General features: G+C 49.1%; 1 protein-coding gene across 1 annotated transcript in view; it reads right to left on the reverse strand.

The window, feature by feature from the left end:
* LOC138294054 (uncharacterized) overlaps positions 1–23,637 on the reverse strand; it is a 93,190-nt gene extending 69,553 nt beyond the window's left edge. Inside the window, exons 1-3 of the mRNA XM_069233301.1 lie at positions 23,237–23,637; positions 18,946–20,729; positions 16,766–16,861 (exon numbers count right to left, since the gene is read on the reverse strand). Coding sequence (XP_069089402.1) covers positions 16,766–16,861; positions 18,946–20,729; positions 23,237–23,637 — 2,281 coding nt within the window. The remainder of the gene's footprint in view (positions 1–16,765; positions 16,862–18,945; positions 20,730–23,236) is intronic.
* Positions 23,638–23,869: the final 232 nt, after the last annotated feature.

A 23,869-nucleotide genomic window follows, 5' to 3' on the forward strand; every position in this document is an offset into this window, starting at 1 on the left:
GGATGTCAGAGGACACTAAAGATTTTTGCAAGTCTTGTGTGACCTGCCAAGCCAGTGGCAAGACTGGTGGCACACCAAAGGCTCCACTTATCCTACTACCTGTGGTTGGGGTCCCCTTTGAAAGGGTAGGGGTTGACATAGTTGGTCCCCTTGACCCTCCTACTGCTTCAGACAATAGGTTTATCTTGGTGGTTGTGGACCATGCCACAAGATATACTGAAGCAATTCCTCTAAGGACCACTACAGCTCCTGCAGTGGCAAAGGCCCTCCTGGGAATCTTTTCCAGGGTGGGTTTCCCAAAAGAGGTGGTATCAGACAGGGGTAGCAACTTTATGTTTGCCTACTTGAAAGCTATGTGGAAGGAATGTGGTGTAACCTATAAATTCACCACTCCTTATCATCCACAGATTAATGGACTGGTAGAGAGGTTTAATAAAACTCTCAAAGGTATGATAATGGGACTCCCTGAAAAACTCAGGAGTAGAGGGGATGTCCTGTCACCTTGCCTCCTTTTTGCTTACAGGGAGGTACCCCAGAAAGGAGTGGGCTTCAGCCCCTTTGAACTCCTCTTTGGACACCCTGTAGGAGGTCCACTAACACTTGTGAAGGAGGGTTGGGAACAACCTTTAAAAGCTCCCAAACAGGATATAGTGGACTATGTACTTGGCCTAAGATCCAGAATGGCCGAGTACATGAAAAAGGCCAGTAAAAACCTTCAGGCCAGCTAAGAGCTCCAGAAGCAATGGCATGACCAGAAGGCTGTTCTGATCCAGTACCAACCAGGACAGAAGGTGTGGGTATTGGAGCTTGTGGCCCCAAGAGCACTCCAGGACAAAATGGAGTGGACCCCATCTAATTGTTGAGAAAAAGGGTGAGGTTACCTATCTGGTAGACCTGGGCACTGCCGGGAGTTCCCTTAGGGTGATTCATGTCAACCGCCTAAAACCCTACTATGACAGGGCTGATCTCACCCTGCTCATGGCAACAGATGAGGGACAGGAAGAAGAAAGTGACCCTGTCCCTGATCTCTTTTCCACCACTGAAAATGATGCTTTAGAGGAGGGAGTAGTTTTGGCAGATTGTCTGACTGCAGAACAGAAAGACAACTGCATAAATCTCCTTGGACAATTTTCTGAACTCTTTTCAACTGTGCCAGGCACCACATCTTGGTGTGAACACACAATTGATACTGGAGACAGCTTGCCTGTCAAAAGTAAAATCTATAGGCAGCCTGACCATGTCAGGGACTGCATAAAACAAGAAGTTCAGAAAATGCTTGATCTAGGAGTGGTTGAACCTTCTGAAAGCCCATGGGTGAGTCCTGTGGTGCTTGTACTAAAGCCTCACTCAAAAGGTGGAAAAGGGGAGATGAGGTTTTGTGTAGACTACAGAGGTCTCAATCAGGTAACAAAAACTGATGCTCACTGTAGGAGGCTGGACTGGCTTGTAGTGAGTACCAAGGGGTACTTGCACCTTGCACCAGGCCCAGTTATCCCTTATTAGTGTATAGGGTGTCTAGCAGCATAGGCTGATAGATAATGGTAGCTTATCAGAGCAGCTTAGGCTGAACTAGGAGACGAGTGAAGCTCCTACAGTACCACAAGTGTCACTTGCACAATATCATAAGAAAACACAATACATAGATATACTAAAAATAAAGGTACTTTATTTTTATGACAATATGCCAAAGTATCTCAGAGTGTACCCTCAGTATGAGGATAGCAAATATACACAAGATATATGTACACAATACCAAAATATGCAGTAATAGTATTAGAAAACAGTGCAAACAATGTATAGTTACAATAGGATGCAATGGGGACACATAGGGATAGGGGCAACACAAACCATATACTCCAAAGGTGGAATGCGAACCACGAATGGACCCCAAACCTATGTGACCTTGTAGAGGGTCGCTGGGACTATTAGAAAATAGTAAGGGTTAGAAAAATAGCCCACCCCAAGACCCTGAAAAGTGAGTGCAAAGTGCATTAAAGTTCCCCAAAGGACAAAGAAGTCGTGATAGGGGAATTCTGCAGGAAAGACACAAACCAGCAATGCAACAACGATGGATTTCCAGTCGAGGGTACCTGTGGAACAAGGGGACCAAGTCCAAAAGTCACAAGCAAGTCGGAGATGGGCAGATGCCCAGGAAATGCCAGCTGTGGGTGCAAAGAGGCTGCTACTGGACAGTAGAAGCTGAGGATTCTGCAGGAACGACAAGGGCTAGAGACTTCCCCTTTGGAGGATGGATCCCACACGCCGTGGAGAGTCATGCAGACGTGTTTTCCCGCCGAAAGACTGCCAACAAGCCTTGCTAGCTGCAAATCGTGCGGTTACGGTTTTTGGATGCTGCTGTGGCCCAGGAGGGACCAGGATGTCGCCAATTGCGTCTGGTGACAGAGGGGGCGTCGAGCAAGACAAGGAGCCCTCTGAGAAGCAGGCAGCACCCGCAGAAGTGCCGGAACAGGCACTACGAAGAAGAGTGAAACGGTGCTCACCCGAAGTTGCACAAAGGAGTCCCACGTCGCCGGAGACCAACTTAGAAAGTCGTGCAATGCAGGTTAGAGTGCCGTGGACCCAGGCTTGGCTGTGCACAAAGGATTTCCGCCGGAAGTGCACAGAGGCTGGAGTAGCTGCAAAAGTCGCGGTTCCCAGCAATGCAGTCTGGCGTGGGGAGGCAATGACTTACCTCCACCAAACTTGGACTGAAGAGTCACTGGACTGTGGGAGTCACTTGGACACAGTTGCTGGATTCAAGGGACCTCGCTCGTCGTGCTGAGAGGAGACCCAGGGGACCGATGATGCAGTTCTTTGGTGCCTGCGGTAGCAGGGGGAAGATTCCGTCGACCCACGGGAGATTTCTTCGGAGCTTCTAGTGCAGAGAGGAGGCAGACTACCCCCACAGCATGCACCACCAGGAAAACAGTCGAGAAGGTGGCAGGATCAGCGTTACAGAGTTGCAGTAGTCGTCTTTGCTAATTTGTTGCACCTTTGCAGGCTTCCAGCGCGGTCAGCAGTCAATTCCTTGACAGAAGGTGAAGAGAGAGATGCAAAGGAACTCTGATGAGCTCTTGCATTCGTTATCTAAAGAAATCCCCAAAGCAGAGACCCTAAATAGCCAGAAAAGAGGGTTTGGCTACTTAGGAGAGAGGATAGGCTAGCAACACCTGAAGGAGCCTATCAGGAGGAGTCTCTGACGTCACCTGCTGGCCCTGGCCACTCAGAGCAGTCCAGTGTGCCAGCAGCACCTCTGTTTCCAAGATGGCAGAGGTCTGGAGCACACTGGAGGAGCTCTGGGCACCTCCCAGGGGAGGTGCAGGTCAGGGGAGTGGTCACTCCCCTTTCCTTTGTCCAGTTTCGTGCCAGAGCAGGGCTGAGGGGTCCCTGAACCGGTGTAGACTGGCTTATGCAGAAATGGGCACCATTTGTGCCCATGAAAGCATTTCCAGAGGCTGGGGGAGACTACTCCTCCCCTGCCTTCACACCATTTTCCAAAGGGAGAGGGTGTAACACCCTCTCTCAGAGGAAGTCCTTTGTTCTGCCATCCTGGGACAAGCCTGGCTGGACCCAAGGAGGGCAGAAACCTGTCTGAGGGGTTGGCAGCAGCAGCAGCAGTGAAACCCCTGAAAAAGGCAGTTTGGCAGTACCAGGGTCTGTGCTACAGACCACTGGGCTCATGGGATTGTGCCAACTATGCCAGGATGGCATAGAGGGGGCAATTCCATGATCATAGACATGTTACATGGCCATATTCGGAGTTACCATTGTGAAGCTACACATAGGTAGTGACCTATGTGTAGTGCACTCGTGTAATGGTGTCCCCGCACTCACAAAGTCCGGGGAATTTGCCCTGAACAATGTGGGGGCACCTTGGCTAGTGCCAGGGTGCCCTCACACTAAGTAACTTTGCACCTAACCTTTACCAGGTAAAGGTTAGACATATAGGTGACTTATAAGTTACTTACGTGCAGTGGTAAATGGCTGTGAAATAACGTGGACGTTATTTCACTCAGGCTGCAGTGGCAGGCCTGTGTAAGAATTGTCAGAGCTCCCTATGGGTGGCAAAAGAAATGCTGCAGCCCATAGGGATCTCCTGGAACCCCAATACCCTGGGTACCTCAGTATCATATACTAGGGGATTATAAGGGTGTTCCAGTATGTCAATGTAAATTGGTGAAATTGGTCACTAGCCTGTTAGTGACAATTTGTACAGAGAGAGCATAACCACTGAGGTTCTGGTTAGCAAAGCCTCAGTGAGACAGTTAGGCACCACACAGGGAACACATACATATAGGCCACAAACATATGAGCACTGGGGTCCTGACTAGCAGGGTCCCAGTGACACATAACAAACATACTGAAAACATAGGGTTTTCACTATGAGCACTGGGACCTGGCTAGCAGGATCCCAGTGAGACAGTGAAAACACCCTGACATACACTCACAAACAGGCCAAAAGTGGGGGTAACAAGGCTAGAAAGAGGCTACTTTCTCACACTCACCCTATACCCAGGGCAGATGAGCTCATAGATACACTGGCATCTGCCAAGTATCTAAGCACCTTTGATTTGACTGCATGGTATTGGCAGATCAAATTGTCTGAGGATGCTAAACCTAAAACTGCATTTTCAACTATAGGAGGGCACTACCAATTTACAGTGATACCCTTTGGTTTGAAGAATGCACCTGCCACTTTTCATAGGTTGGTGAACACAGTCCTGCAAGGGTTGGAGGCTTTTACTGCAGCATATCTAGATGGTATAGCTGTCTTTAGCTCCACCTGGGATGAGCACCTGGTCCACCTTTGGAAAGGTTTGGAGGCCCTGCAAAAGGCAGGCCTCACTATCAAGGCCTCAAAGTGCCAGATAGGGCAGGGAAAGGTGCTTTATCTGGGACACCTGGTAGGTGGAGAACAGATTGCACCACTGCAGGGGAAAATCCAGACAATCATGGATTGAGTTCACCCTACAACGCAGACCCAGGTGAGAGCCTTCTTAGGCCTCACTGGGTATTACAGGAGATTCATTAAAAACTATGGCTCCATAGCAGCCCCACTTAATTATCTCACAAGTAAGAAGATGCCTAAAAAGGTATTGTGACAGCTAGCTGTCAGAAAGCTTTTGAGGAGCTCAAACAGGCGATGTGCTCTGCACCTCTCCTAAAAAGCCCATGTTTCTCCAAGAAATTCATTGTTCAAACTGATGCAAATGAATTAGGGGTAGGGGCAGTCTTATCACAACTGAATTCTGAGGGCCAGGATCAACCAGTTGCTTTTATCAGCAGAAGGGTGACCCCTAGAGAAAAGCGTTGGTCTGCGATTGAGAGGGAGGCCTTTGCTGTGGTCTGGGCACTGAAAAGGTTGAGGCCATACCTGTTTGGCACTCACTTTATTGTTCAGATAGACCACAAACCTCTACTTTGGCTAAAACAAATGAAAGGTGAAAATCCTAAATTGGTGAGGTGGTCCATAAATCTACAGGGAATGGACTATACAGTGGAACATAGACCTGGGAGTACCCACTCCAATGCAGATGGACTCTCCAGATATTTCCACTTAGACAATGAAGACTCATCAGGCCATGGCTAGTCTTATTGTCCTTCGTTTGGGGGGGGGTTTGTGTAGGAAAGTACCATCTTGCCTGGCATGTTACCCCCATATTTCACTGTATATATGTTGTTTTAGTCTATGTGTCACTGGGACCCTGCCAGGCAGGGCCCCAGTGCTCATAGTATGTGCCCTGTATGTGTTCCCTGTGTGATGCCTAACTGTCTCACTGAGGCTCTGCTAACCAGAACCTCAGTGGTTATGCTCTCTCTGCTTTCCAAATTTGTCACTAACAGGCTAGTGACTAAATTTACCAATTCACATTGGCACACTGGTACACCCTTATAATTCCCTAGTATATGGTACTAAGGTACCCAGGGTATTGGGGTTCCAGGAGATCCCTATGGGCTGCAGCATTTATTTTGCCACCCATAGGGAGCTCTGACAATTCTTACACAGGCCTGCCACTGCAGCCTGCGTGAAATAAGGGCCACGTTATTTCACAGCCATTTACCACTGCACTTAAGTAACTTATAAGTCACCTATATGTCTAACCTTCAGGTGGTGAACGTTGGGTGCAAAGTTACTTAGTGTGTGGGCACCCTGGCATTAGCCAAGGTGCCCCCACATCGTTCAGGGCAAATTGCCAGGACAATGTGAGTGTGGGGACACCATTACACGTGTGCACTGTACATAGGTCACTACCTATGTACAGCGTGACACTGGTAACTTCGAACATGGCCATGTTACATGTCTAAGATCATGGAATTGTCCCCCCAATGCCATGCTGGCATTGGGGGGACAATTCCATGATCCCCCGGGTCTCTAGCACAGAACCCGGGTACTGCCAAACTGCCTTTCCGAAGTCTCCACTGCAGCTGCCCCAGCCTCTGGAAATGCTTTGATGGGCACAGATGGTGCCCATCTCTGCATAAGCCAGTCTACACCTGTTCAGGGATCCCCCAGCCTTGCTCTGGCGCGAAACCGGACAAAGGAAAGGGGAGTGACCACTCCCCTGACCTGCACCTCCCAGGGGAGGTGCCCAGAGCTCCTCCAGTGTGTCCCAGACCTCTGCCATCTTGGAAACAGAGGTGTTTGTGGCACACTGGACTGCTCTGAGTGGCCAGTGTCAGCAGGTGACGTCAGAGGCTCCTTCTGATAGGCTCTTACCTCTCTTGGTAGCCAATCCTCCTTCCTAGGTAGCCAAACCTCTGTTTCTGGCTATTTAGGGTCTCTGCTTTGGGGAATTCTTCAGATAACACATGCAAGAGCTCACCAGAGTTCCTCTGCATCTCCCTCTTCACCTTCTGCCAAAGGATCGACTGCTGACTGCTCAGGACGCCTGCAAAAACCCCAACAAAGTAGCAAGACGACTACTAGCAACCTTGTATCGCTTCATCCTGCCGGCTTTCTCGACTGTTTCCAGGTGGTGCATGCTCTGGGGGTAGCCTGCCTCCTCTCTGCACCAGGAGCTCTGAAGAAATCTCCCGTGGGTCGACGGAATCTTCCCCATGCAACCGCAGGCACCAAAAGACCATGGATTGCCACTCCAAAAGGTTGGCCGCAACCTGTTTTAGTCTGCTAAGAACTATCAGGAACATTTTCAAAGTTCTTCCATTTTTGGCCAAAAGACGGGGGTCTAACCAGAAACCTAAGCTCTTTCTGTTCTCTTTAGGCGGAGGGAGATCTTTTAATCCTTCCAAAGCCGGGGCTGGGGACTTGAGGAGAGAGAATTTCCCAACTAACATTACTTCTGATGACTCATCATTGAGTCTGAGTTTGGAGTTGGCCATCCATCTGGCCACATCCGAAAGACAAGAGGATAAATTAGCATGTTCCGGGTTGACAATGGTGGAGAGAGAGAAGACCAACTGAATGTCGTCAGCAAAGGATACTAGGGAAAGACTGCACGATTCCACAAAGTTGGCTAGAGGGGACATCTAAATGTTAAAAAGAGTGGGACTCAAAGAGCCCTGTGGTTCCCCACAGGTAAGGGAAAACGTGTTAGAAAAAAAAAAACGGTCAAGAACTTGGAAGGTCCTATCCCTCAGGAAGGAAGAGAACCAATTGAAAGTGGTCCTTTCAATCCCTACCAGTGATATTTAAGTAATATATTATAGTCCACAGTATCAAATGCAGCGCTCAGGTCTAGTAAGATGATGGCTGCTTATGCACCTGAATCTAATCGTTGTCGAGTGTCTTCTGTAACGATTAAAAGAGCAGTTTCAGTACTGTGTTGTGGTCTGAAGCCCATTTGCGTGGTATGGAGAAGTTTATGGCTTTCGAGAAAGCCTGTCAAGTGGTTATTGATGTGTTTTTCAATTTCAATTCAATTTCAATTTTCGTATACAAAGGTAACCTCCCGCCTGGACTACACTAACAGCCTCGATCTGGTCCTTCCTACGTTTTCTGACTCCCAGACTTCAGATCATACAAACTGCTGCAGTCAGACTTACTTAACAAGGTTCCTTTCTGACAGCATCTCCCCTCATCGAAAGCTGCTACACTGCTTTCCGGTTGTGAAGTTTATTAAATTCAACACTCTTAGGCTGGTGTTTAGAGCCCTAGCAGGGGAAGGCCCTTCCTATATGAGAGACAGGCTGTGTCTGTCCTAGCAAAACAGATCACTCGGGCCTAGTAACCTACACCTGATGCAGGTCCCCAAATTCTCTAAAACTCAGCGCAGAGGAAGCTAAGTGATAACGGCCAAACTATAGAATGCTCTCCCGCTTAATCTCCGCAGGGCCCCGTCAGTTTCCATCTTTAAGAGAGACTTAAAAACACTTTTGTTTTACTCTGAATAACTCTCAGGGTAGCTTATGTCTGGTATCAGTCTTCTTAGCTTTTGCGCACCAGGACGCTTCGGATGAAGTAGAGGGGAGAGTTACAAATGCCTCTGATTGATTAATTGGTGAAAAGCCCAATGGACATGGTTGCATTTTGTCACTGTCTCCAAGGCAGAGCTACTTGAAATCTTAACTAAGGTCAAACCTTCCAAACACCTCTCATGCATCTGCAGACACCTTGGGCAAAGAAATGCCCAACCATGGTGTCTTATCCAGGTGACTGGTTGACACCCGTTCGGTATAAGTCAATAAGGATGCTCAATGAAGGACCACACGCCAATTATGAATACAATTTAGCTTTACTAGAATTTCAGGTAAATGTTGGCATTTAGCACATTAACAATAGTGGAATAAGAATAGCAATGAAAAGCATCTATTTATATATAAGTACACTACAAAGAGCATTTATGTATACATATGAGCAAAGAGTTAATTGACAGATATAAGCTTGGAATAACTGTATACCAAAATGTGTTACACTACGATGTTCAGGAAGTAAAATATAAACGAGTTGAATACTTCAGATAAGCTTTGATTTACTGCACACCAAAATGCATGTTTCAATTACTGCAACAGGCTCACACTACGATGTTCAGTAAGCAAAATATAAACGAGCTGAATACTTCAGATTATAAACACAGTGCAAGCATAATAATCAATCATAATAATAGAGCAGAGAAACAAAGGCCTTTCATCCCTGTGTGGAACTTAACTTAATCCGCGAAATGCTGGGAAACCCTCTACCGCCTGCTTGGACCTCTCTCCCCCTCAAGCATCACGGTCTCTGAACAGCAAAACAGGGAGGCAGCGCTGGGCCATGGCAGCTTTCACAACTCCATCTGCAAGCTTCAAATCCCTAACCCGCACTTCAGTGCTTAAATAACTCGAAGCTTGGATTCTATCTCTTTCTTGCATTTCCTAGCTAAGTTATCAGCACTTGGCTGCTCTGCCCTTCCCCAGCCTTTGTTTTCATTCCATCTTCTCCCTGCACTCTCGTTCTCAAGGTTGAGACGGAGTCTTCTACACAAACAAGCTTGAAAATAATATCATGAACTTTTCCACGTTGTTCGGTGATTTCAGCAGGCATCACGCTCATCTACACTGCTCAAGCTAATTAACCCTTCGCGTCACAATGTCTTCCGCACCTTTCCCTATACTGATCACATGGTTTGAAAATTAGCAAAGTCTCCCCCATCTTAACGAATAACCAATGACCTTCCACCCAATCTCAACACTTAGGGAAGAAATTAGTAAGCTCATTAGCTTTAAAACCATACCTCCGCATACAGACAAACAATCTTCTTGATGCCTTTATTTCTGGCTCAGACACGTTACAGCACAGAAAAAGCCACTCTGCAAATTGTGAGGGAACCTATCTGCTTCCCAGGCTCAACCACCTCCAGCCTACTTCTGCTTCTGGACCACCCGGCTGCTTGTGATACAATCAACCATTGTGCCCTGATTAACATCCTGAAAGCAGGGATGGGAACTGATGGTACAGTCCGAAACGGATCGGATTTATATTTGTCTAGCCAATAGTGCTCATTCTAGAAAAAAACTGACCTAAGGCAAAGGGTTCCACAGGCTTCAATCTGATCCCCAAGCTTGTTTAATCTACATCTCAAAGCACTCGGAGCAGTTCTGAGTAACTTTGGAATTCTTTAGTATTAGTATCCAGATGACACCCAGATCTACTAGGAAGTAACTTTTCCGAGTGACATCCTCTAAAGCAAATCTACAAGCACCACCTAAACCAATCCGAAAAACAAATGTCTTCTAACTTCACAGGAACAAAAGTCCAATCTCCATGTCCAGGAGCGGCTTGATTCTTTATCTTGCCTGGATAGTAAACTGGCTGTTATAGAAAATGCTAACTCGCTGTGTTTTATCCGCATCAATGCACACGGTGCTTGCCACCGATGACACCAATCTACAACACCAGCCAGTTCATTCCTGAGAAGAACCTTAAAATTGCACTCCATGCACTGGTATTTTCCAGACTGGACTATAGGAACTTTTTCCCTTCTGATCTCCCCGTGCCAATTAGCGTCACAGAGAAATGTTTCCTCCAATTATCCTCTTTGTGACAGGTCACAAACATTTTTAGTCAGATTTCTTCTATGCTTAGCATCCTATAATGGCTTCCCATTAAAGTAACTGGCTAAATTAAGACTGACTGCATCACCCACAAAGCCCTCCACAGCCCTACACCCTCCTATTTGGTTGAAAAACTCAAAATTTCTGGTGCTCAACAAAGATTTAAAAAGCGCTCCTGCTGGAACAAGCGACATTCAGGCAAGGCTGCTTCATGAAACAGGCATTTTCAGCCAGTGCTACAGCTATCTGGAGCTCCCGCACACAAACTCCTCGTACAACCGCAAGCCTTGCCACAATAAAAAGGAGCTCAAAATCCTCCTATTTGGGAGAGTTTGGATAAAGCTATGATCACTTTTCTGCATCCAGTTTTCCAATTTATCCAACTGCTTGAACTTTCTCCACTGATGTGATCTGTGGGATTAGTCTCTTTTCTTTGTTGCTTATCATTTATTTTATGATACATATAATCTGTAATGTTGTCTTTGTTGTTTTGGAAAGTGCTCCGATGCCCTTGGAAACCTTCAGAAAGAAGCACAAGCTTTAGTACAGAGAGCAGATGCATTGCAAGAACAAGGAATTACAGAGATTCCTTCAAGGGTAATGGTCGATACTTCGTTGCAACCAGTTCTGCATTCTCTGAACCCTCTCCTCGGGAGGGCCCAGCAGTTCTGGACCTTCAGCTGTACATGTTACTACACCCCCAGCTACACCTTTAGAACTTCCTGAAAGATATGAGAGCCTGCTAAATCCGCAGCGTTCAATCAATGTCAGGTACGCTAGGTGTAAACCTACATACTTTCCTAATGAGCAATCAAAAGTGGCTTTTTACCACATCTGGGTGGAATCGCAGCCTCCTGGTGGATTCCTTTAGCTGAACACAATGATCCTTGTTAGAAATGGGGCTTCCGGTTCGCTAGGGTATGCACCTCAGCCAAGCAGAACCCACCACTCTAGTCAGGGTAAGTCAGATACACTCTCAATTAAGCTGTGGTCACCCCCTGGAAGCATGGTGCAGAGGAGTCAGTTTTAACTTGAGGCAATCTGTAAAGTATTTGTACAACACTCAGATTAATTACAGTGACAATACCACAGAAAAAAACTCCACACTGTGGTGCAGTAAAAAGAGGGAGATTTTATCAGCTTTCAATACGACCAAAAATGACATTGATTAAATAAAGCAATTTAGGGTTAGAGAGTTTGCTGGGAAGTTCTTAGGCTCTTAGTTATTAAATATATTGAGGAACTTGTGGACAAAGAAGTGTTCCTGACAGGCCTCTCACTATCCTCGTGCACAAGGGGGTGCTGCTGTTTGCTGAATTCTGGAGGCGCTCCTTTAGCAGGATTACAGCCCAACCCCCAGGCAGTTCTCTGGCTGCGGCTCTCCGGATCGTGTGGGAGCAATCGTTCTGAGGTGGGAGGTCCAGACTGAGTCCTAGGGTAGTCGGGAGCACCTCACTCTCTTCCAGGAGGATGCAGGGACGCTGGGGGTCAAGCTCCGGGTTGCTCTAGATCACCTACAGTGCCTTCGTGATTTCTGCCGCAGGTACCACCCGGCGGCCCAAAGCAGCAGTCACTGAAGGGCTTTGATATAGTCGGGGCTCTAGCAGCACACAGCAAAGAAGGCTTGTTAAGTCAAGTGCACAAAATACAGCAGCAGGGTCGAGGCGTGCAGGGTTCATGGGCCCTTGAAGTGCCCCAACAGGAAGGCCTATTGAATAGGTTGTTGGGAATACTCTGTGTCCCGAGGGGATGATCCTTGGAGCACAGGGTAGAGATCAGCAGGCAACATGGCCGCACAAAAGGGCAGAGCAGTGGTTAATGGGAACAGTCAAATCTGGCAAAGAGGCAATCCTGACACACAGAGCCCCTCGTATCCAGGCGTGTACTGTTTTAGTGGATCAAGGGACCCAGTACTTCTACAGAAAAGTGCCTTTGATGTGGGAGATGACTACAAAAGAATCTTGTGAAGTGCACAGGTCCCCCTTTGAGGTCGGTCTCAGTTCCAGGCAGCCAATGGGACGTAATCAGCACCTTTGTGTGGACTCAAGCCCCTACCCCGCTGGGGTGTAAGTGTGAGCCCTTCCCAACCTCCTCCCCAGGAAGCACCATCAGTATGCAGATGAATGCAGCAGTGGCTGAGTATCCTGAGCTGTGGGAGTCTGAAGGGAAAGCACAAGGGTAGCCGTCACCTGACCCAAGCCAGGCATGTATTAGAGATAGGATGTAGGCACGCAGGGCAGTAAGGGCAGAGAAATGCCCACTTTCTAAAAGTGGCATTTGTAAAATAGTAATGATAAATCCGACCTTACCAGTAATGAGGATTTATTATTACCATTCTAAAGTTACTAAACATGACCTAGCTACTTCTCTCAGATCAGGAATCACAACTTAAAAGGTATTAGAAGGATTTTCCAGTGCTGGCCTATGAGAGGGGTAGACCTCACAGTCAAGAAAAAATATCTGAGAGGTTTTTCAACGGAAACTGTAAAGCATATGTCATGCTTTCTTTACTTACTTGGCACCCTGCCCTATGGGCTCCCTCGGACCTACTTTAGGGGTTATTCATATGAAAGAAAAGGGGAGTTTAAGGCTTGGCAAGAGGTTTAAATGCCATGAAACTGCACACACAGGCTCTGCAGTGGCAGGCCTGAGACATGTTTACAGGACTACTTAAGCGGGTGGCACAATCCGTGCTGCAGGCTGACTCGTAGCGTTCAATGTAAAGGCCCTCGGAATATCATATACCACTCTACATGGGACTTACAGGTAAATTAAATATGCCAATTGTGGGTACACCAATGTTACCAAGTTTAGGGCAAGAAGCACATACACTTTAGCACTGGCCAGAGGGGCACAGTGCTCAGAGTCCAAAGACCAACAAAAAGATACAACAGGAAGACAGGAGGTAAAGGCCAAAAGTCTGGGTAAGAGCACCCTAAGGACGCCAGGTCTAACAATACTATATTGCACAACTATTCCTATAAAGTTGGAATGAAGAAGCTGTTTGACAGACATGCATCTGTGCGGTCCGTGGGTGCGGAACTCTTGGATCTAAAGAAAAGCAATAAGAATTTATTGACATATATTGCAGCCTCGCTCCTCGCTGCTGCTAGCCGCCTGCATTCCTATTGGGCTCTCTGCTTTTCTTTTTCCTTGGTTTCCCCTTCACCGTAGCCGCATCATCCCCGCGTCCCCGCCCCCCTCCCTCCTCCCTCCTCGTGTTTCTGCCTTTCCCGCCCTTGCTCCTCCACTGGCCCACCTCCCCGCCCTGCCATTGGTTTGCCACCACCCTCCTCCCAGCTGACATACCCTCCCTCCACCCCCAGATTTTACACTGCACTTAAGTAACTTATAAGTCACCTATATGTCTAACCCTCACTTAGTGAAGGTTAGGTGCAAAGTTACTAACTGTGAGGGCACCCTAGCACCAGCCAAGGTGCCCCCACATTGCCCTGAACAATTTCCCCGGACTTTGTGAGTGCGGGGACACGATTACACGCGTGCAGTACATATAGGTCAATACCTATATGTAGCTTCACAACGGTAACTCTGAATATGGCCATGTAACATGTCTAAGATCATGGAATTGTCCCCCCCATGCCAAATCTGGTATTTGGATGCCAATCCCATGCATCCCCGGGGCTCCAGCATGGACCCCGGGTACTGCCAAACTAGCTCTCTGGGGTTTTCACTGCAGCTACCGCTGCTGCCAACCCACAGACAGGCTTCTGCACTCCTGGGGTCTGGACAGCCCAGTCCCAGGAAGGCAGAACAAAGGATTTCCTCTGAGAGAGGGTGTTACACCCTCTCCCTTTGGAAATATGTGTGAAGGGCTGGGGAGGAGTAGCCTCCCCCAGCCTCTGGAAATGCTTTGAAGGGCACAGAGGGTGCCCCCTTTGCATAAGCCAGTCTGCACTGGTTCAGGGATCCCCCAGCCCCTGCTCTGGCGCGAAACTTAAAGAAAAGGGGAGTGACCACTCCCCTGTCCATCACCACCCCAGGGGTGGTGCACAGATCTCCTCCAGTGTGTCCCAGACCTCTGCCATCTTGAATGCAGAGGTGTAAGGGCACAGTGGAGGCCTCTGAGTGGCCAGTGCCAGCAGGTGACGTCAGAGACCCCTCCTGGTAGGTGCTTACCTGGTAAGGGGGCCAACCCTCCTCTGAGGGCTATTTAGGGTCTCTACTGTGGGCTTCTCTTCAGATGATGAATGCAAGAGCTCACCAGAGTTCCTCTGCATCTCTCTCTTCAACTTCTGCCAAGGATCGACCGCTGACTGCTCCAGGACGCCTGCAAAACCGCAACAAAGTAGCAAGACGACTACCAGCAACATTGTAGCACCTAATCCTGCCGGCTTTCTCGACTGTTTCCTGGTGGTGCATGCTCTGAGGGCTGTCTGCCTTCACCCTGCACTGGAAGCCAAGAAGAAATCTCCTGTGGGTCGACTGAATCTTCCCCCTGCTAACGCAGGCACCAAACTTCTGCATCACCGGTCCTCTGGGTCCCCTCTCATCTTGACGAGCGTGGTCCCTGGAACACAGGAGCTGGATCCAAGTGACCCCAACAGTCCAGTGGTCCTTCTGTTCAAATTTGGTGGAGGTAAGTCCTTGCCTCCCCACGACAGTAATCCTGTGTACTGCGTGATCTGCAGCTGCTAGGGCTCCTGTGCACTTTCACAGATTTTGGTTTGTGTGTATATTTTGTGTATTTTACTTACCTCCTAAGGGAGTATATCCTCTGAGATACTTTTGGCACATTGTCACTAAAATAAAGTACCTTTATGTTTAGTAACTCTGAGTATTGTGTTTCTTATGATATAGTAACTATATGATATAAGTAGTATAGTAGGAGCTTTGCATGTCTCCTAGTTCAGCCTAAGCTGCTTTGCCATAGCTACCTTCTATCAGCCTAAGCTCCTGGAAACACCTATATTCTACTAATAAGGGATAAATGGACCTGGTACAAGGTGTAAGTACCATCGGGTGACCACTATAAGCCAGGTCAGCCTCCTACACCGACAAACCACTGAAATTTGCAAGTTATGGTTAGAACCACAGTCCGTAACTCACACTACAGCCAGACAAACCCTAACTCAGCACAGAAATCTAAAATTCCTAAAATCTGCTGGTGCTTGGTCTACACAACAGTTACATAGGACTAAATGTTTTTAATGAATATGATTTTGTAATACAGTTCCAACCTGGTTGCGGTCATGGGAAGGCAGATGCTCTTTCACGTTTAGGACATGATTACATAGATTAGCTCAATGAGTGCCCTTACATCATTCCCTGGGAAAGGTTTCAAGGAGCTGAATCACAGGAAAAGACGTCCTACAACAGGTATCAGTAGAACAAGGAAAGGAAGATCACAAGGTCATTAGTCGCTTTGGGTGGCTCAGTTTGACTACAACAATGTCAATAACAATTCAACTGGTCATACTCCCTTGTAACGCAGTTACGGCTATCATCCTCAAATGTTGCCGATTGATGTGAACCCAACTTTAACCACACACATAGTGATGGAGTTCGTAGACCAATTAAAAAGAATACATCGCAAGGCACAAGACAATCTGTCTATTGCCAAGACACAGTACAAAGCACAAGCAAATAAACACTGTCACTCAGGTCTACTACTGCTGGAAGACCAAGACGTTTGGCTTTCTACATAAAATATTTGCTTGACGGGTCCAAGAAAATTTCAGTTTCGATACATCAGAACATTCAAGATCTTAAAAAAGCTAAACAATCTGGCCACGAAATTGGACCTGCCAAGAACAATGCGCATTCATCCCGTATTTCACATTCATTCATTGATGCCTGTTGCCCCTGGAACCGTTCTCCCACAGAAACCACCAGCCCTGTTGACAAACAAAGGACCAGAATTTGAAGTTAAAGCAACAAACTATATTATCTAATTGACTGGAAAGGATACGGACCAGAGGATTATACTTGGGAACCTACTAGACTTGTATGGCTTTTTCATCACAGATGCCCTTCCAAACCAAAGCCTGCAGGCGGGACTATTGGGGGGAGGAGGGGGTTGTATTGTTGGGCTTTTACCAACCATACCCTGTACCTGTGGTCCAGTGAAGATCTTTTGCAACCCTCCGGGGTAGGAAACACGGACTGGGAGATGTCACATGCATGCAGCGGTCTTTCGATGTGCAACGCCCGTGTTAGGTGAGGTGGAAGTGATCAGCTATTTAAGTTTGCCCGCTTTCTGGTGCTTGACGTCCCACCCCTCTCGCAGGTAATCCTGTGTCAGTTTCCGACTCACCTGTTTCTGGGCATTCTGGCATCCTCGGTGTAGGAGTTTTCTTTTCATCGGTTTCACGTCTTCCTCGCTGCCTCGCTGCCCCGCGCCTCGCTCCTCCTGTGGAAAAAAAAAGGTTAGACATTTTCACAACAAAAGAAGATTTAAAGGCGGTAATATGTGCGCATGGTGGCAATTTTAGTATCTTACTAATCGTGTCCTTGTTCATATTTAGTTATAGAGCTATTTTTTGAAGCCCAATATTTTCCTCTGTGAATCTTCTGGAAGCCTATAACTTTCACTGGGCATTCCAGTGAAACTGTGAAAATCGTTTAACAGTTTCTATAAACAGAAATCAGCCTGAATATTGAGAAATATATTACTATTTACTGGCATACGGTTATGATTGTTCATGTAGTGTTCAATATATATATATATATATATATATATATATATAGTTATTAAGGCATAACAAGTACTGTGAGTGGGTTAACTCACTACCTATTTGACAAACTTTGTGTTGAAACAAAAGGTTTGTGTACCCTGAATTCGAACACATGATTTATGATTGCTTATTCGGATACTTTAACTGATAACTGTCTACCCCATTTATAATGCTGGGTTCAAAGGTTTCCAGCATGGTCCAATAGCACTGTGGTATGTATCCTGTTCCTTGCCCAATTAAGTGGTACAAATATTCGCATATCTGTGTCACTGTAAAATAACCACTCCTGTCTATCTTTCTCAAGGTTTGCCACTTGCAGAGTTTCTGTCAATATAAGCACTGCCCATCAGAACACTTACTGAGAAAGCAAGTTCAAGTGAGAAGAAGGATCACAAAGGTACCATACATCACTCTGGGTTTAGGGAGGGGGACTATAGCTGTACGTATATGACTAACCAGAGTACCTTGTCTCATAGGGCGTAGCAGCAGAACGAAAATTCCTGGACAGAATCCAGAGAGCTTAGAATCAGGAACAGTATTTTCTTTCCCCATTCTCCTCCTCCCCATGGGGCTAAAGTTGCCTTGACTGTTTCTGGGTCGGGTGGATTGTGCCAGGTGGTAGAGTGGGGTCCTAGCTTCACACTCCAGCTCACTCTTGCAGGAATATCAGGTGACTGCCTGACAAAAACCTCATGAAGGAACTCTGCCTTCGTGAAATTCTTCTATATGGTTATGGAACTCCTCGTTGACTTGCAATATCCTTATAATGAACGGCAGGGGGTACTTTATCCCTAATATATTTTCAATGAAAAAGGTTAACATGAAGTTATAGTTGGTTTTGTTATAACACCTTAATGTGTCTTTAAAATAAACCTCAGAAATTCACTTAAAAAACAAGGGTGCATTTATTTATGGTATTTATGGTTAAGACTTAAAACTGGACAAACCACTGAAATTTGCAAGCTATGGTTAGACCCACAATCTGTAACTCACACTACAGCCGTGCAAACCCTAACTCAGCATGTTACAAGTGATGATGCAATGACATTTACATTGGTAAAAAGAGTTCTCTAAAGGAAGGATGCAGTTGAAGCAAGATCACAGCTATGTTTGTCCTGCCCATAAAGCAATTGAAAACACAGTTAGAACTGAGCTAGAAGTCGGATGGGTGAACTCACAGGTGACACATAACAAAGCACTTAGTGTATCTGAGTTGGAGAACCCTGCAGTGGCAAGAACATCACTGTTCTGTTGTTGAGGCTGAGTACATACTTTGATTTTTGTATTAGGAACTGGACAGGGCTGTGTCTTACCCATTGTAACTGTGCAACAGGAAACACAATTCACTCTCTAGAATGTGCATGTTGACTATTCTCAAGGAATACCACATCACTTGCATCTGACAATGAAGTTTGATTTCTGCCAGTGATTCCTCCCATGAATAGCGATATTCCCAGTTCTTCCGCCTGGAATGGGGATAAAAAAGGAGGGAGGAGAGCTACTGTTCTACTTGTCTCATGCAGAGTCCAATTACCAGGGCTGTTTCTGCACAGGAAGGCTGCAGTGCTGTTTAGAAACAAGGGGGGAACGCAGGGACACATCTGAACCCAGTGTACTCGTACTCTGGGGGGTCAGTATCGCTCAGGGGGTTCTCCCAAACCATATTCCTCTCCTCGGAGACTTACTGAAATCTGCCAATATGCATTTTGAGGAGCTAGTTAGTATGCATTTGAGTGTCAGTTTATACCGAAACACATACCTGGGAAGGCTTTTAACAGCAATAAATGCAATTTTGTATTTCCTCTCTCCATTGAGTCTGTGAGGGCATCCTGATCTGCAGTACTTGTATCCAGTCCTAGGCATGATGGGGGCACAGAAGGACCCCGCTCATCAGAACAGAGCAGTTCTAACTTGTAGTTCTGATGCTGATCTTTTGATTCAGGACGCAGTGGTTCGAGTACGGAGTTCCGATCCGAGTCTCGTGCATCACTACAGGGTGGTTGTAGCTTGTCGTTCTGATATGAACCTCGTGCATCAGTACAGGGTGGTTCTAGCTTGTCGTTCTGATATGAACCTTGTGCATCAGTACAGGGTGGTTCTAGCTTGTCGTTCTGATATGAACCTCGTGCATTAGTACAGGGTGGTTCTAGCTTGTCATTCTGATTTGAATCCTGCTCCACAGGGTGTAGTGGTTCCACCTTGTAGTTCTGATTTAGTTCCTGTGCTTCAGGATGCATTGATTCTAGCTCTCGATGCAAAGACTCTAGCTCGTAGTCCACACTTGGATCCTGTGTATTAGGAAAATCCTGTTTCAAGCACAGGCGTTGTTGACTCTGGGTATCTTGAAATGCTAACTGTAGGCACTGGGTTTGCTGTGACCCGAAGCCATCAAGAGACAATAACCCAGACTGTAAGTGTTCACATGGTGCCTTTCCATCAGGTGACACAGGTTGTAGGCACTGGTTCTCCTGGGGATCTTGGCAATCAAAACACATCAACTCTTCCTCCACTTGTTCATCTGGTTCCTGTGCATTTGGTAACACAGGCTTTTTACAGTGGTTTTGCGGTGGCTCATCTCCAGCAGGAAATAGTGGGTGTGGGCAGAAGTTCTGTTGCTGGTCCCAACTATTAGCAGACACAGGGGATGGTTCTGGCTTCAGGTGTCTATCTGGTTCCCTCTCTTCTGGGGACACTGGCTGTATGTTGTGGTCTTGCTGTGGTGTCTGCCCATCAACAAATTCCAGATGAAGACAAAGCTTTCCCTTCAGTGATCTCACTGAAGGATCTGTCTGAGGGCACCTGGATTCAGTACAATCCTGTTTTAGTTTTTTTCCATCTGGAAACCCAGGCTGCATGTACTGGTCCTGCTGCAACTCATGTACATCTGGACACCCAGGTTGCATGCACTGGTCCTGCTGCAACTCATGTACATCAGGACACCCAGGTTGCATGCTCCTGTCCTGCAGTGGGTCACATCGATCTGGCAACACTGGCAGTAGATAAAGTCTTGGCTCATCTGGGCACACTTGAACATCGGTTGGAGAGGAGAGCGTACAGTCCTGCTTAGGTGCATGCCTATCAGCAAACACTGGCTGAAGACACATGCTTGCTTCACCTGGCCTGTCCAGCTGAGGTGTCGCAGGAGACTGGCTAACAGCACAGTCTCTAATTCTCATTGGACAAACCATCTCCAAAGACATACCACCATTTGGAAGGGAATATTGACTCTTTGCAGTCCAGATTTGCTCCATAAGCCCAGCGACTCTAGACGGTACGTCCTCCAGGGTATTCTGGATGTTATCCAATTTGTCTTCCAACTGCTCCAGCATGGATAAAAGGATAATGTGGGACAGGTTCTCCGAAAGGGACTCCAGCTTAAGGTCCATCTGAGCATTATTTCGGCATCTTGAAGCTGAGACGTCATGGACAGGAGAAGATGGGAGTGTGGCTCTTACGGACTGAGGTGACTGCTGCACTTTCACTTTCTTTCCTGGAGCCTGCCTTCTCCCCATTCCGATATAATGATGTTCAAGTCTCAAGTGTCTGCAGAGGGGAAGAAAAGAGAAAAGAGAACGTCATCAGAGGACAATTAGGTCAAAATACTCCTTCCTGCCTCACTAAGTCCGGTGTGATCAGAGAACATCACTAATTTGTATAAACCAGAAAAATATGAACCAGTAAAAGTGCACAATACTCGTATATAGTAGATATATTATGAAAGGCACTGTAGGTCTAAAAATATAAACAAAAGGGGGAGTCTGGGTTCTGTGACTTCACTGCCCCCTTAAAGTGCACCGGGTCCTGCCCCGTCCCTCTGCCCTCATCAGACTCACCTCCCCCCTTAAAGTGCACCGGGTCCTGCCCCCTTCCTCTGCCCTCCTCAGACTCACCCCCCCTTAAAGTGTACCAGGTCCTGCCCCCTCCCTCTGCCCTCCTCAGACTCACCTCCACCCTTAAAGTGCACCGGGTCCTGCCCCCTCCCTCTGCCCTCCTCAGACTCATCTCCTCCCCTTAAAGTGCACCGGGTCCTGCCCCCTCCCTCTGCCCTCCTCAGACTCACGCCCCCCCCTTAAAGTGCACCGGGTTCTGCCCCCTCCCTCTGCCCTCCTCAGACTCACCTCCCCCCTTAAAGTGCACCGGGTCCTGCCCCCTCCCTCTGCCCTAATCAGACTCACCCCCCCCTTAAAGTGCACCGGGTACTGCCCCCTCCCTCTGCCCTCCTCAGACTCACCTCCTCCCCTTAAAGTGCACCGGGTCCTGCCCCCTCTCTCTCCCCTCCTCAGACTCACCTCCTCCCCTTAAAGTGCACCGGGTCCTGCCCCCTTCCTCTGCCCTCCTCAGGCTCACCTCCTCCCCTTAAAGTGCACCGGGTCCTGCCCCCTCCCTCTGCCCTACTCAGGCTCACCTCCACCCATTAAAGTGCACCGGGTCCTGCCCCCTCCCTCTTCCCTCCACAGACTCACCTCCTCCCCTTAAAGTGCACCGGGTCCTGCCCCCTCCCTCTGCCCTCCTCAGACTCACCTCCCCCCTTAAAGTGCACCGGGTACTGCCCCGTCCCTCTGCCCTCATCAGACTCACCTCCTTCCCTTAAAGTGCACCGGGTCCTGCCCCCTCCCTCTGCCCTCCTCAGCCTCACCTCCCTTAAAGTGCACCAGGTCCTGCCCCCTCCCTGTGCCCTCCTCAGACTCACCCCCCCCCCTTAAAGTGCACCGGGTCCTGCCCCCTCCCTCTGCGCTCCTCAGACTCACCCCCCCCCTTAAAGTGCACCGGGTCCTGCCCCCTCCCTCCTCAGACTCACCTCCTCCCCTTAAAGTGCACCGGGTCCTGCCCCCTCCCTCTGCCCTCCTCAGACTCACCCCCCCTTAAAGTGCACCGGGTCCTGCCCCCTCCCTCTGCCCTCCTTAGACTCACCTCCTCCCCTTAAAGTGCACCGGGTCCTGCCCCCTCCCTCTGCCCTCCTCAGGCTCACCTCCTCCCCTTAAAGTGCACCGGGTCCTGCCCCCTCCCTCTGCCCTCCTCAGACTCACCACCCTCACCTTAAAGTGCACCTGGTCCTGCCCCTCCCTCTGCCCTCCTCAGACTCACCCCCCCCCCCTTAAAGTGCACCGGGTCCTGCCCCCTCCCTCTGCGCTCCTCAGACTCACCCCCCCCTTAAAGTGCACCGGGTCCTGCCCCCTCCCTCTGCCCTCCTCAGACTCATCCCCCCCCCCTTAAAGTGCACCGGGTCCTGCCCCCTCCCTCCTCAGACTCACCCCCCCCCCCCCCCTTAAAGTGCACCGGGTCCTGCCCCCTCCCTCTGCCCTCCTCAGACTCACCTCCTCCCCTTAAAGTGCACCGGGTCCTGCCCCCTCCCTCTCCCCTCCTCAGACTCACCCCCCCTTAAAGTGCACCGGGTCCTGCCCCCTCCCTCTGCCCTCCTCAGACTCACCTCCTCCCCTTAAAGTGCACCGGGTCCTGCCCCCTCCCTCTGCCCTCCTCAGACTCACCACCCCCCTTAAAGTGCACCGGGTCCTGCCCCCTCCCTCTGCGCTCCTCAGACTCACCCCCCCCTTAAAGTGCACCGGGTCCTGCCCCCTCCCTCTGCCCTCCTCAGACTCACCCACCCCTTAAAGTGCACCGGGTCCTCCCCCCTCCCTCTGCCCTCCTCAGACTCACCCCCCCCCTTAAAGTGCACCGGGTCCTGCCCCCTCCCTCCTCAGACTCACCTCCTCACCTTAAAGTGCACCGGGTCCTGCCCCCTCCCTCTGCCCTCCTCAGACTCACCTCCTCCCCTTAAAGTGCACCGGGTCCTGCCCCCTCCCTTTCCCCTCCTCAGTCTCACCTCCCTTAAAGTGCACCGGGTCCTACCCCCTCCCTCTGCCCTCCTCAGACTCACCCCCCCCCCCCCTTAAAGTGCACCGGGTCCTGCCCCCTCCCTCTGCCCTCCTCAGACTCACCTCCTCCCCTTAAAGTGCACCGGGTCCTGCCCCCTCCCTCTGCCCTCCTCAGACTCACCTCCCCCTTAAAGTGCACCGGGTCCTGCCCCCTCCCTCTGATCTCTTCAAACTCACCTCTCTCTGGTCGTAGCTCCTGCTCTGCGAGGAAGCGAATAACAGTGTTTCACTTCCGGGTCAGCGGCGGCAGAGTCAGCACCAGCAGCAGGTCCTGTCCAGTCCCGCCTCCTCCTCAGACCCTCACAGGCCTCGGACCCGCCCCTCAGGCCTGGCGGTGGGATCACTTCCGGGTCAGCGGCGGCAGAGGCAGCACCAGCAGCCACGGAACGGTCTCCCGGGCCCGGCTTCTTACAGCATCTGTGCGTAGCTTCCGGCGCACGCGGGATCCGGAAGCAGTTACCAGAGTGTGCGTGACCCCGCGCACGCGCCGTGTCCCCCCCTGTCTGGGCCCTCGCGGTGGCTGCTTGTGGCCCTTCCTGGGCCGCTGGGCGAGCTTCACTGGAGTCTCCGGGCCTCATAACCGCGGCTGCACTTTGTATAGCGCCAACAAGTCCGATCACCAGCGCTTTAGCTGCCTCCATTGGGGTGTTTCAGCGCCCCCTGCGTGCCTCAACCATCCTGCACCCTCCAGTCGGAGGTGTGATCAGGGGACCTCCCTCTGGGAGCTCACTCATCAGAGCTTTCACAGGAGCTCACTCCATCAAAGCTTTCACAGGAGCTCACTCCATCAAAGCTTTCTCAGGAGCTCAC

The sequence above is a fragment of the Pleurodeles waltl genome, chromosome 4_2 (assembly GCF_031143425.1).
Source record: "Pleurodeles waltl isolate 20211129_DDA chromosome 4_2, aPleWal1.hap1.20221129, whole genome shotgun sequence".
NCBI classification, from domain to species: Eukaryota; Metazoa; Chordata; class Amphibia; order Caudata; family Salamandridae; genus Pleurodeles; species Pleurodeles waltl.